The sequence below is a fragment of the Mauremys mutica genome, chromosome 1, assembly GCF_020497125.1.
Source record: "Mauremys mutica isolate MM-2020 ecotype Southern chromosome 1, ASM2049712v1, whole genome shotgun sequence".
Taxonomy (NCBI): domain Eukaryota; kingdom Metazoa; phylum Chordata; order Testudines; family Geoemydidae; genus Mauremys; species Mauremys mutica.
Genome location: NC_059072.1, coordinates 227,812,360 through 227,826,439, shown reverse-complemented (window position 1 = coordinate 227,826,439; position 14,080 = coordinate 227,812,360). Strand labels below are relative to the sequence as shown.

The following is a 14,080-nucleotide window of genomic DNA, read 5'->3' as shown; positions in this document are numbered from 1 at the left end:
CCGTTAGGACGATGGTATTTCATTGGTTTATACTTTAGGATTATGTTCATAACTATAAGGGCTAGAAACATTTTTAAATGAAAGATCAGATTCTGCAGAAACTGAATGTGAAGTCATCACATTCACACTGAAAGTGCTCCACTCACCAGTGGTTGAGTTTTTCAGCCTCTGTTTACCTGGATACAGTAAAACTATCTTAAGCAATCACTCAAGGGGGACAAACAAAAACAGCTGCTTACAGAGATGGTCTTCTAATAGAGATGGTGAAAAATTATGTTCTCACCCACTTGTGGAGATCCCTTATACAGGTTTAAATGTTTGGGGATTTTTATTTTTAAAAATTGCTATTGCTAGCATTATTTATATGCACAACTGTTATATACTACTAAAGGCATATTACAGCCTTTAGAACCATACCCAATCCTACAGTCTACATAACTGCTCTTTCAAACTGACAGTTTCCAGTTTCCTCTGATGGTAAATTCTCATGGCGGTTCCAAAATAGCCTCCACTTCTATACACAAGTTGCCTCTCTCAGCGGGAAAGCAGGTTTTTAATACCAAAAAAAAGGGGAGGGGGGGGATTTACCTTCAAAAAAGTAGACAGAGGAATAACAGATTGAAAATACACTTATTCTTCCTCATATACAAGGAGAAGAGGTCACTAACTGAAATTAGGATGCAAGATATTTTAAAAAGATGAAAAATACAGCTAATTGTTGGTTTTAATGAAGCACATACTTTAGTAATATTTAGTAAAGGATTAGACAATTATATGAATACAAATATGGAAACAAAAAGTAACCAATTGTGATTTACCATCAGACCTTTTGACCATACTGTTGGAATTTCCACTGAACACAAACATCAATATTTACAGTGAAATATCCAAACTGTTCTGCTGAAGACCACTGGAGGAATAAATAACCTCCAATGATAATATGTGGGTAGAACAAGATTTGGGAAATTTTAGTGAAAGAAAAACTCACCTACAAAAAAAAAATTTCAAAACTATTTTGAAATGTGGTTACTAGAAAAAAAAGTCAGCAGAAAAAAAATCTCACCCCAGCTGGCAAGCCTTTAACAGTTATGTTCTTTGTTTAGTAAACACTGATGATAACTGTTTTGTTTAATGAGATTAATTCTTTATGTATTCTTAAATATATATAATAGTATCTGTAACTATACTTGTATTGGGACTATTATGTAGGTTTGCACAATATTAGTCGGAGACAGTATCTCATACTAATGGCCATCATTGACTTACTGAATTCCTATATTCCTAAGTGAAAAACTGATACTTTATTATTGTTCTGTACTATACTCAGAAATGCAAGGTGGGTGAGGCAATATCTTTTATTGGACCAACTTTTGAGCTTCACGAGCTCATCTTCAGGTCTGGAAAAGGTAACCAGAGTATCACAGCTAAATACAAGGTGGGACAGATTGTTAAGAATAAGGGGTTAACACACATTGCAAAAGAAACTTTTTAAAATGAAATAGGCAATTAACCTTTTTCAAACCTGAAAGAGAGGTCTGTTGTCTCTTCCACCAACAGAAGTTGGTCCAATAAAAGACGTAAGCTTACCAATCTTGTCTCTCAAATCCAGTGATCACCATGCTACAATACGAACTATATTGTTTGTGTTATTTATTTGTTACAATGTCAAGTATTATTAAAAACAATTAACAGTTTTAACTGGAATTGTAAACAATCATGAAATTGGCCACATGACCTTTACTCAGCCACAAAAATATGATAAGGAAAAGTAAAATTACTTTTCAGCTGTTCAGTATGAGATACATAAATAAGCACAAATACCATAGCATTTTATGCTTAGGGAAGAAAAAAAGTCACCACAGTTGAGCTATGACCTCAAAAGCAAAATGTTGTCTTTTAACAAAAGTATGCCTCAGTAACTGTTTTGAGTTACTAAATAGACTGGTAACTGCAATAAAACAGCCAGTGGACTATCAAATAAGGCCCTGATTCAGCAAAGCATTTAAACACTTCCTTAACTTGAAGTGAACCACAATGCTTAAGTGTTCTGCTAAACCAGGGTTTACTTAAGATTGTGCTTAAATGCTTTGCTGAATTGATGCTTACATCAGGAAACAACAAAGATAAAATATAAAATGAAAAAAGCAATATCCACACACAAGAAAAAAGTGCATACAGAGATTAGCTATTGCTACAGATCTTCTGGAATACTGTACTAATTTCAATGCCAACCTGAGAAAAAAATAGAGGGAAGTGGCATGGAAAACTGGCTCTGTAAATATGACGACAGTGCAACGTGGTTAATATCACATCAAGACCTGAACATTTTTATTTTGCAGTTCTATAATATGACAAAAAAATGTATTCTTCTCAAATGGAAATCCATGTGCCCCCCCTGCACCTCCACACAGAGAACGTCAAACTACCGTCAGGGTTGCAGCTCTTCTAAAGATGAGGGTGAGCTGTGTATCACTGATAACTTTAGTGGCCAGCACCAGATACAAAAACACTCAATGCGTTATCAGTGTGAAGGGAGTTAAGAACACTACTAAAGAAAAATGAGCATCAAGTACACATGAAGCCACAGCATGTAAGTCTCCAAAATCAGTTCATTAGTGAGATGAACGCTAACTGAACTGAGGATGGAAATTACATTAGTATAACTATGTCGCTCTTGGGTGTGAAAAATCCACACCCGAGCAATGCACTTAAACCGACCCATCCCCTGGTGTACACAGCAACAGTCGATGGGAGAAATCTCCCATCAACTTCACTACTGCCTCTCAGGGAGGTGGAGTACCTACGCTGATGAGAGAAGCCCTCCTGTCTTCACTGAAGCACTACAGAGGCACAACTGCAGCATTTTAAGCGTAGACAAGCCTTGAGTGTTTGTAAGCGACTATAACAGCACTGAAAGGTTAAGTACATGGTACTCTAAAAGGTGCTCTACAGTATAAAGCATATCCTGGAAAACTGCCAGGGAAATACAAACAGACAAGCCTATAAGAGGCCAATTCACTCTTCAAACAACTCTTGCCTTTGCATGTTTTCCTTTTAATATTACTCACAACAGCCATTGCTTCCTCCCACTTAAGATCTGTAAAATGATGTTCCTTTGTGTGATATACATTTCTGAAGACCTAGTCATCATCAAAATGCATTAGAAACACTAACTAGTTAATGATACATACATTAAATGTATTAACAGTACTTAATTTTTTTTTTAAATGACTGTCAAGTAACAATCCATTTAGGGCTCAAAGAAAATTTTTAGCTTTGTGATATATTGTGCATATGAGGAGTGGATCTGGGGAGAAAAAAGCATACTGATGTTTGAAAAAACTTGGGACTGGTAGAATTGAAGAATGTATTCTATTCTTGTGGACTTTTTCTGAACTACTCAGAGAAACAGAAATTCACTGAAATAAAAAGATCCTCCAATGGTGACACGAACTCAACATTTCAGTATTCTTCATTGTCAGACTCTGGACTCACTTTGCATCAACTATTATGGAAGGAAAGATCCTACACTAAAATATATAATTTTGTGCTAAACTTCTTTAAAATCCTCAAGTCCTTAAACTGAACTCCCACCAAAGTAAAAAAGGCAGCCATATAAAGAGTGCCATTTTATATTTAATTGACATAATTAATCTATCAAACAGTGACAAAAAACTCAAATTTCCACCACTACATGGTAAAATAAACTTAAAAAGCAAAAAGGATGCAGATTTTTGTTACTTATTGGTTACAATCAGGAAAATAGTTAACCCAGAGATCATAAAAGAAATCAGAAGACTTGGGGGGGGGGGGGGGAGAGACTGTTTCAAAGAAGCAAAGTCCACATTTAAAAATAAAATGGAGGGAAGGAGACAATTTCCCATTGTAAAAAAATTTTTAAAAAGCAAATTTTTTTATTTTGCATTATTTATTTTTAGTGTCAAACTAATCTACGGGTAGTAGAATGCAATGAAAGGTAAATTTTAGGCAGAATATCAGGAATTATTTCTGACAGTAGGATACAATAAAACAGCCTCCTAAAGGAAGTCTCATTGCTTGTAATTTTTAAAACTAGACTGAACAAAATGCTAACATTGTAGGGAACATCATCCATTTGCAGGGAGACCAATTATTTACTAGGTCACTTTCTCATTTGTAACTTCTGCAATTCTTTGATTTTAGGAAAGCAAAAGCTTTAGATGAAAAACCCCATGGAACATGTTCTGCATGGCATAACATTAGTAGAGTACCAAACAGCTAAAATTTCAGTAGGCCTGTAATATCCACCTCATTAGGAAATTCCCCTCTTACCACAATAAAGGAGTGATGAGAGGAAGGTTTCAGAGCATCCTTTGAAAGCAGGAATAATTAAGCTTCCCAAACCAAAAAAGGATACATCACACAGTTTATTAGCATCTCTATCTACAAATATGAGTCTTAGCTGGTATGTCATCCTCGTACTTTCACCTCAAGTAATAGGATTACAAAATGCAACTAAACTATAATAGTGGAGAAAAAAGGATGGGATGATTTTTCAATCCTATAATTTAGCAATAAGATGTTCCTGGGCCAATAGCAAGGATGGCAGAAGGAGAACCTCAGAAATATGGAATGCTCACATGACAGATCAACAGAAACAGCTCTCTCACAAGACAAAATAACCACCCATTAAAATGTTCATAGGACAAAGCTCGAATACTATTTTGCATGTATATAGCATCGTCTACCAGTGCCCTCTAAACATTTTAGAAGCCTTAAACTTTAACATGCACATGAGCTGGGCAAGTTGTACATCCCTGTCACAAACTGGTGCACATAGAAGTTAGTGACTTTCCCAAGATCTCACTAGGTATCATTGGCAGGGTCTGAACTGCTAGTTCAATGTTATAACCTTGAGACCATAGTTAGTAAATAAATGAAATACAAAGAGGCTGTTTAGCGGGGTGGTCACCCGCTCCTGCCCTGAAGGGCTTGAAATCAGCCCTGGGAGAGGGCTGCTGCTAGGAAAGCAGCAAACCTCAGCAGATTGGGGAAACAGCCACAGCTGTGGCCACGCCCCAATCAGGCCACAGCTGGCCTGTATAAAAAGGCCAGTGGGCCAGAAGTACAGACAGACTTTCTCTGCCTTCAGATAGAGAGAGAGAGAGGCCTGGCTGCTGGGAAGCTGAGGGTGCCTAGACTAAAGCAGGGCTGGGGAACTCCAGGCTGGCAACTCCACAGCTGCAGGGACTTGTCCAAGGCCCTGGAGAGGCACTGGGTTCCAAAGAGGAGCAGCAGGTCCAGACCCAACCTTGCCTAAGATGAGTGGCTTATACTGCAGTCTGCCTCAGGGAGCAGGGGCTAATTGGTGACTGGTAGTAGCCTATGACTGAGGTGAGGATCAGGGTCTCCCCTCCACGGGGAACCCCTGAGACTGAGGGGTGTATGGCCAGAGGGCAGCACCCAGACAACGAGGCACCAGGTCCGGGAGGGACATGGGGGCCAAACTAAAGTGGAAGACCGGCCTGCAGAGGGCACTCCAACAGCTGGAGAAGAGCTAATTCCCAACGACCAACAGGAGGCACCACAGGGGTGAAGCACACATCACTATAGGCTGGTAGAGACAATTAAATTTACTTAATTACTAGGGATTTTGCAGTACAATTAAAAAAAATTGCTTTCCAAACTCTGGGTTTAAGATCTGAGTTCGTACTTTAACAGTTCTCCGAAGTCAGAAATGAACAGTGGAAATATTTTTATTTCAATAACTGAATAACGGATGAAGTTTTGAATGCCTTTTCTACTTCATTCTATATATTTCTATGACTACTGACTAACTATTATTCTATAATGCATTTCTATTTTAATATAAATTAACTACAACATTAAGACATAATGCCTTTAGAACAGTTATTAACTATACCTGAAAGAGGCTCAAAGAAGAGAGTCTAGCTTCTGGATTTGAGCAGTGAGAAACAGTAAAGAAGCACACATGCATCAGGAATGACAAAACTAGTGTTAATTATCAAGATGATTAAAGTGTAACAAAGATAAATCTAAGGAAGAGATATGGATAAATTAAAAAGAGCAACATCTATAAATATTAGGTATATGCATGAAAAGAGCAGCTTGCAATTCTAGCAAAACACATACAACATAGGAACAATCTCTAAATAAATCTAAAGCTATAAAAATAAGCTTTACATGTGTGTGTATGAATACAAGGTGAAAAAAATAAACCAGGTGAAAGATAATACTATGGTAGTATATATACTACACAAACAGAAAAACTAACAGGAGATTACATGCTAAGCATGCTAAAAAGCACTTTCTACCATATTAGAAAAGTGAGAGCCTTCATTAGCCAGAGCACAGCATGCTGGTGCTTAGGCAGGAGAAGTACCATTTGCTTACCTCCTGTAACAGATCTGCCTGCTCAATGGCTTTAAGAACGTTTTTCTTGGAGGTCTCCTGAACTTCCCCTCCCAACAGGAACTCATCCAGAATAAAATAAGCCTTTTCAAAATTGAAGATGATATCAAGTTCACACACCTGAAAAGTAGAGTAAGTGTTGTGATGGGAGAGTAGCACTGCCTCATTAAGGTTGCCCGACACTTCCTATTAGATTCTTCTTTCGCTTGCTCATAACTTTGTCAAACTAACTGTTTGAGCTGAAAATTTTAACTTCAGGCATTTTCCTAAGGCTGAATTTTTTGTGGAGAAGTTCAGCCAAAATGGTTCCGCCACTTCTGAGAATGAGACTAGTGAGAAATACATCTTGCCCATATTAAAAAATTTTGGGGACCATTTCTCTGACAAGCTCTGGTACTCCCATGCTTTGGAGCAGGGACTTGAAATTTGTCAGGAGGGAGGCCTGTGTGTCAGGGATGTGCCTTTCACTGTCCCCATGAGAACCCACCCGAACTGGGTCAAAATCACAAGCATCTGAAAAAACACAATTCACATCTGCTAGTAAAGATTTGCCTGAATTTCATAGGTAACTATGATTCTATCTGCACTGAGTATGCTCTAGCCTGGGGCTGCAGGGGGCTACACAGAATTTTTTGTGAAATTGTAGCTGAAGGAAAGTAGATTGGGGTAGGAGCCTTGGGAGAGAGGGGAACAGGACATAACACCCTTGTCAGGTGGGGGGTGGTTGTGTGAAGATACGTTAGTTACCAGGCTGGTTTGGCAGAACAAGTGATGCAAGATTTGCCATATTATTTATTTTTATATATATAAAAATATAATCTATTCATGTCCAGTAGCAAACATATCACTTTTAAAAATATCTTGTACACTAAGCAATAAGATGATGCACTTACTATATTAATAAAAATACATAATGGAATTTTGTAAAAAACTGAAACCAAAATCAGAGTCACTAACTTACACTGCCAAAATACTTGTCAAGTAGTTCCACATAGCGATGAATTATTTCCAGGGTTATCAGTTCATTGTCCTGATCTTCAATAGCACAGCAGAAGTAAAGGCTTGCATATCTGGAACAAAATCATCATCATTATTAAAAACACCAGCCTCCATGTCAGTTAAATTAGTGCTCATGAAAGGTGACAGTTTCCAGGACTGAGAACAAAGATCTGTGTATCCTCATAGGTAACAGATTAGAGGCAGCAGCACTGCAAGCTTGCCCACATAGTATGACTGCTGTTCCTTAAAAAGAACTGGGAGGGACCACCTCCATGGATCAAATAATATTTCAATTTCTATGGCCTTTTTAACCATTCGCTTCTCTCACATCAAACTGAGCTTGTTAGAAAATTTAAAAGGCTTTTTCAATTTTTTTTAGCTTTATTTCTATTGAATCAGGTTTGACAAAAAACAGTAACTCAGAGGATTTTTTAATGCATTACAAAACAAATTATGTCTTTTATACACAGTTGTTGGGTAAATCACTTTCTATTGACTTGGTTTTTTAAAAGAGTACAGAAAGCATCCAATAGATAAGATCTGAAAATCTAAATTATAAATAACACGTTAAATAAAACATTAAAATTAAAACATCAGTCTGGAAAGAGAAAAATACCTGTGTTTTTCTAGCACAACAGTTTGAAGCTTACTCTAATTACTAGCACTCATAGCAAATCTGTCTGAATACTTCTATTCTGTTACTCAAGGCACATGACTTTCTCCCCATTCATTTTAATGTCAGCTGATTATTGCTATGTTAAGCTGAATTGTTTCCCTTCCAATGCTCAAGGATAATTTGAATCTCATGACAATAGCAGACCTTCATTTCAAGTTAAATGAGTAATAAGCTCTTAAAAGGACAGGCCTTAAATATGATTAAAAAAACAATTTGACCTGTTTCAGACAAAACAGCTTTTGTGTTACTAAACAAAACAAATAAAAACAAATGAACTCCCACTCCATAACACTTGGTCATAATACAGTGTCCACAACTAAATACAGATTTTTAAAACTACACCCAACACTTTGAGTCTGTTTTAATACACCAAATTACTTTTCAACAATACAAGAGATTATATCACCTGGACCTTTTTCTTAGAAGATGGTTTTGTCCTTCATAACCATATTTAAAGGCAAATTTAAAGTTTGAAAATTCTACACAGGCAGGGTTTCTACTAGGTTAATGCATTTTCAAGTTCTATAACATGCAGTTTGGAGGGGGACATTTAAATATATTTAAGTACAAAAGCTTCTAAGTTGCAACCCCAACACCAATTGGAGGCAAAGGTACCTATGATGATATGCTGGCTGGGAAGAGAGCATTGTCCTTCAAAACATTCAGCAATAATCAAAACAGGAGCAAGCCTGACTTCTTGCAGAAACACACTCCCATATCCAGGCTATGAACAGCAAGCACCTACACCAGATTCAACCACAACTGTAAGGGCCACATCTGTCATCTTCTGAAGGAGTAAACAAAGGGACATGCCCTCGTCAGGCCCCAATCCTTGAAGGCAGTCATACTGGTTCTCCAGCTTGGACCTCAAAATATCCAAAACAAGCCCTAAGATGGGCAAGCTAAATCTCTTGTCAAGTCTAGAGGCGGTCCTCTGGAGATGAGAATGTGCAAGAGTTTATTTCTGTGTTTTTTCTCACTGACATGTGAAAATATATTTTCCTCTTAGAACCCTTCATTCAGAGGATGTCTTGCCAATACAAACCATGATGAAGGGCTATAGCCTTGGTCAAAACATTTCAGCTTTCTTGATTTGTGTACATTGGGTATTTCGGGTGATGTATATATGGTACAAGCTATAAGCTCACCACATTTTTATTTGAGTTTGTATTGATCTCACAACAAAAGGATGTCAATGAGGCCCTGGGACTTAAGCAGTATATGTTTACTGCCAAAGTTTTAAAGAAAGTCAAACCACTGAACTGGTAGACATAGTTGGCAACACACCTGCAACTCAAGTTTGTTGAAATAATAAATCAACTTTGACAGCAGTAGCCTCTTTTGCAGATGCAGAGTGAATAATTTATTTTCAGGTTAACTAGTTTAAGTTCAATGATTAGTTAATTCAAAGTTTAAAAGAATTCAAAAGTTGAAAAGCAGTAAAGCTTGTTTTCTCTTCCAAACTATGAATAAAAACTAAAATGCGAGAGGATGAGATCTGCTATTTCTAAAATCCTGAAGGACACAGTGACAGAAACAACTAGTTCAATTCACTAACTGCAGGTAACACTTTGTTTAATAAATCAGTTACTTTTAAGCAGGTTTTGATTTTTTTGTTTTTTAATGTATCCAGCATATTTAAGGTAGCTTTAGTTTACTAATTAAAATCTTTAAAATTTTGCTTGCATTTTAATTGCATTTGAGTTCCTATCCAAAGAGCTCAAAACAAATAAGTAAAAAATTAATCTTGCAAATAAGAAACGCATTATTCATTTATTAACATAATACAAAATGAAAAAAATAAGCATCTGCATAAATGTAAGCTATATAACTGCTTAAATAAGTGTGTGTAGATATAGCGTTTCCTCCTCAGGCCTTGGCTACACTGGCGCTTTGCAGCGCTACAACTTTCTTGTTCAGGGATGTGAAAAAACACCCCCCGGAGCGCAGCAAGTTACAGCACTGTAAAGCGCCAGTGTAAACAGTGCCCCAGCACTGGGAGCGCGGCTCCCAGCGCTGTAAGCTAATCCTCATGGGGAGGTGGAGTACCTGCAGCGCTGGGAGAGCTCTCTCCCAGTGCCGGTGCCGCGACCACACTCGCACTTCAAAGCACTGTACAGCTGCAAGTGTAGCCATACCCTAAATTTGCAAAAAGCAGCACCAAATTTAGTGTAAAGGCTGTATTTAGTGACAATACTTAAAACATGTTAATTTGCAAATCAGTTAAACAACCTCTCTTTAGAAGTACAAAGGCAAAACAATTAAAACTGATTGCTTAAAATTCGCTTTGATTTAAATGAACCTACTACTTTGCTCTGTAGTATCTGAAATTCTCACAATTAGGTAGTTCTAGAAGAAATAAGTATAAAGCATGCATTTCAGCAATTTAGATTATGAAATAAGAAAAACATGAAGAACTAGCAACACGAAACTAAAAAATGTTAAATGTTTTGTGTTTTATTAACAAGTCATGGTTTTTACCCAATGTGAGTCAAACTGTCCACAAACGATGAGATAGAAGACGACAGACCTTGGTAGAGGATTGGCTCAGGATTCTCTGTAGCATCCTCAAACTTGCAACCAAGATGGAGCACCTCTTGCTAAGGAAGATTGTGACCCCTGCCAAGGTTTGTCAGTTTCTGTAGATTGTCTGGTTCTCTTTTGGTTACCTGCTCAGGACAAAGACCACCAGAACTCCCTGACTATAAAGGATTGTTTCCAAGGCTGCTCTTGGACTGCTGGGCCACCAGAGCTTGCTCCTATTCCTTCTGGGTTGCAACATTATCTTTGGAGAATGCACTTTCTCCAAGCCTAAAGGCACTTATAGCTATCACACTAAGTGGTTTTTATCACTACTTAAATCCAGTCATTTTAGTGGTGTTCCCTCAGCTGTGTGAGGACCATGACTACACAAACTTGAAGAAAAACAAGGACATAAAACAAAAGAAAAATTAAATTACTTTCCCTGACATCAACTAACTTGCATTTTTTTTAAACTCCTTTTATTAAAATTAGCTTTTAGTAGGATGCATTTGTTTCCTTCATCTCACTGGAATGTCAATTACAGTAATGTGTGGAGAAAAGCAATTTCACAGCTGTTTTGTATTACATTCAAAAGGTTGGCAGAATCAAACCATTACTGCTACACAACCTTAGCATTTTGCAAGTAAACAGGTATGAAGAGATTTCTGACTAAGAAAATTAGACCATACTTTCACCCATAGAAAACTGATCTTGATTTCTCAAAGTGAAAAAATACTTTTGTACAGACAGCAAAAATCTTTTCTTATTCATATCTGGTGCCTTTGAGACCAAATTAATTTGTAACCAAATTATAGTTATCCACTGCTTGAGGTAAACATATTTATAGAATTTAGTCATTCTAACTAGCCATTAAATCATACATTATTTTTCATATTTGTATTCATCCTTTTAGTTAGACAGCTGAACACAGACCCGGAAAGAATCATTCTTTCTTAAATTTAAGAAAATCTAACCTCTGTTCTTCAGCACATTTCTAAACGCACGAGTGGCTCTTTACAGGTGGATGCTTCCTACTAGGTTACCAAATTAGATTTAAAAAAAAAAAGCTCAAAACTAGCCTGTTTTCATCATCAGTAAGGGAGAAAACATTTCACTTTCATTATTTTCTTTGCTATTCATTGCATCTTTTTTGATGTCTAGTAATTACAAGCTTAATGAGGCAGAACCACCTTTTGTAGACAATCTTCAGGTCTCTCCACTCCAGGAAGCTGCACATTTTTGGTTTACGGGCCAGCACTGTCTGAACAAGTTCCCTCGTGATTTTCTTCTTCTCTTTGTCAGACAATGGGACATACCACTTCTGAAGTCTCAGCTTCCCCTGACGACTAAAAAGCAGCATAAACTGCATCTGTTGAATTAACAAATAAAACTGTACTGAATCTGTCCTTCAGTTGTATCAAATGCAAACATTTTAAAATTAGTTTTGTTTTATTAGTTGAAAAATGTTCTAAAGTAGGAAAAGTATCTACAAGATATTTTTAAAGGTGTAACCACTGTCTTAATTAATTAAGGCATGTTCTACACTAGAAAAATGAAGTACGGCTGATATGTCCACAATGAGTTAAATAGTGGGCTGCACAAGATTAACATGTAGACAAAGAAACAGTGTTCAGGAATTTCAGAAACGGAGGTTACCACCACCAGATGCTGAACACACAGTCTATGCTTCCAGATAAACTATGCTCAGCACTAGTACACTCACACCTTTTGCTGATACTCATTGTTATCAACATAGCTGTTCTACTGTAGACAAATTAAGAAGCTGCACCCTCAGTCCCTTAATGCCAAAACCCATGATTTCTGATCCCAAATTCACTGCCAACTGGATTATAGGTATTGCATTAAGAATACTTTTTTCACCTATATTAATTTATTCCAGAGTAAGTCAAAGCACTTTAAAGACACGGATTTAGTTTCCTAACTCCCTGGGAGGTGCCAAGCCTTTTCCCCATTACACAGGTGGGGAAACGGGAATAAAGATGAAGAGGTGGCCAAGCGCTGCTGTCCCCCCCCCCCAGTGATATGACTATCGTGGCTGAGAAAGCACCTATGTTAAGCACCTTTTCCTGCGCACTTTTTTTTTCGGGGGGGGGGAGGGGGAGGCTCAAATGTCCACTGCACTTGAAGAGCGAGCGGGAGCACCAGCGACGCCCCCAGTTAGCCCTTCAGGCGGGTCTGCTCCGCCAAGGGTCCTCAGCCCAGACCCGGCTCTGCCTCCCCCCACGAAGGGCTCCGGCAGGTGGCCGCCTCGCCAGCACCGCGGGGCGGGAGAGCAGGCAGGATTCTCGGGATCCGCCGGCTCCTCGCGGGCGGCGGCCGGGAAACCCACCCGAGGCCGGGCAGCGCCAGCCAGGGAGCCGCCGGGGGCAGAGCGCTGCCGCCGCCGCCGCCGCCACACACTGGCCCCGGCCGGACATCCCGCCCCCGCCTCTCCGGGCTCGGAGTCCCTTCCCCGGGGCGCAGAGCAGCCGTTTAACCGTCGCGCACACGGCGGAGCGGCGGGGGGGGGCGCAGTCCCGGGTTCCCCCCCCCGGGGTCCCGTTAAGTCACGGCGGCCGCACGCGTTTGCGCAGCGGAAGGAGCGGCGCGGAGCCCGGTATCGCCGGGGGGGGGGGGGGGGGAGGGTCTATACCCCGGAGAGTCTCCCCGAGCAGCCCCCCCTCCCCCGGCCGGCGCGGAGCCGCTTACCGTGCCCGCAGGAGGAGGAGGAGGAAGAGGCGGCGGCGGGCGGGGGAGCCGCCGGGAGGCTCCGGCTCGAGCTCTTGGCGCGCGCGCAGCTGGGCGAGAAACAACCGCCCCAGGGCCCGAGCCGGGAGGGAGGGGCCGGGTGTGGCGAGCGGCTCCGAGAGGGCGGGGCAGGAGCGAGAGGAGGCGCCGCTTTTCTTCCAACAAAACTTTATTAGCTCCGCGAACACAGGCGGCGCTGGGGCTGCGCGCGCCCGGCGGCGGGGGGCGGGGAATAGGTTGGAACAGTCAATCCGCGAGCCGGACATATAAGCAGCGCGTGTGGTCGCCTTGTATCAGCCAATCAGCGGGCCAGGCACACCGGCAAAGGGGGCGGGGAGTAATGAAAGGAGCCAATCAGCCTGACAGAACCACAATCGGGGCGAAGTAAGGATTACGGCAGCCAACCAGAAAATCAAACACAGGGAGCTTTTTTTTTACAGGAGCCAGTGGCCGAGGGAGATACAGATCGGAAAATGGCCTCAGTCAATCAGCAGCCTGGAGAGACACCCCTCCAACCCACCCACCCACAAAGCCGGAAGTGACTGAGAGCGAGCGCTGCTCATTGCGCATGCGCACCTGCTAGCGTTCTCCAGGGTAATCTGTGCACTGAGGCATCCCGGGGCCGTTCCCCCTGAAGCGCGGCGCGCCCCGCGGGAGACACGTGTTAGTGGCCGTGGGGCGGGGAGTGAGACACGTGCGTCCTCTGCCCCAGGCCCGCGTATT

The 14,080-nt window shown here is 40.5% G+C and overlaps 1 protein-coding gene across 7 annotated transcripts in view; it reads right to left on the bottom strand.

The window, feature by feature from the left end:
• AP1S2 (adaptor related protein complex 1 subunit sigma 2) overlaps positions 1–13,523 on the bottom strand; it is a 53,746-nt gene extending 40,223 nt beyond the window's left edge. For 4 of the 7 annotated variants that reach the window (XM_045024822.1, XM_045024588.1, XM_045024342.1 and 1 more), the window contains exons 1-4: positions 13,319–13,522; positions 11,800–11,978; positions 7,373–7,481; positions 6,394–6,531 (exon numbers count right to left, since the gene is read on the bottom strand). In XM_045024822.1, coding sequence (XP_044880757.1) covers positions 6,394–6,531; positions 7,373–7,481; positions 11,800–11,978 — 426 coding nt within the window. In that variant the 5' untranslated portion in view covers positions 13,319–13,522. Of the gene's footprint in view, positions 1–6,393; positions 6,532–7,372; positions 7,482–11,799; positions 11,979–13,318 lie in introns of all 7 variants that reach the window. The other 3 variants (XM_045024429.1, XM_045024507.1, XM_045024740.1) reach the window with 3 other exon arrangements.
• Between the last annotated feature and the right edge of the window lie 557 nt (positions 13,524–14,080).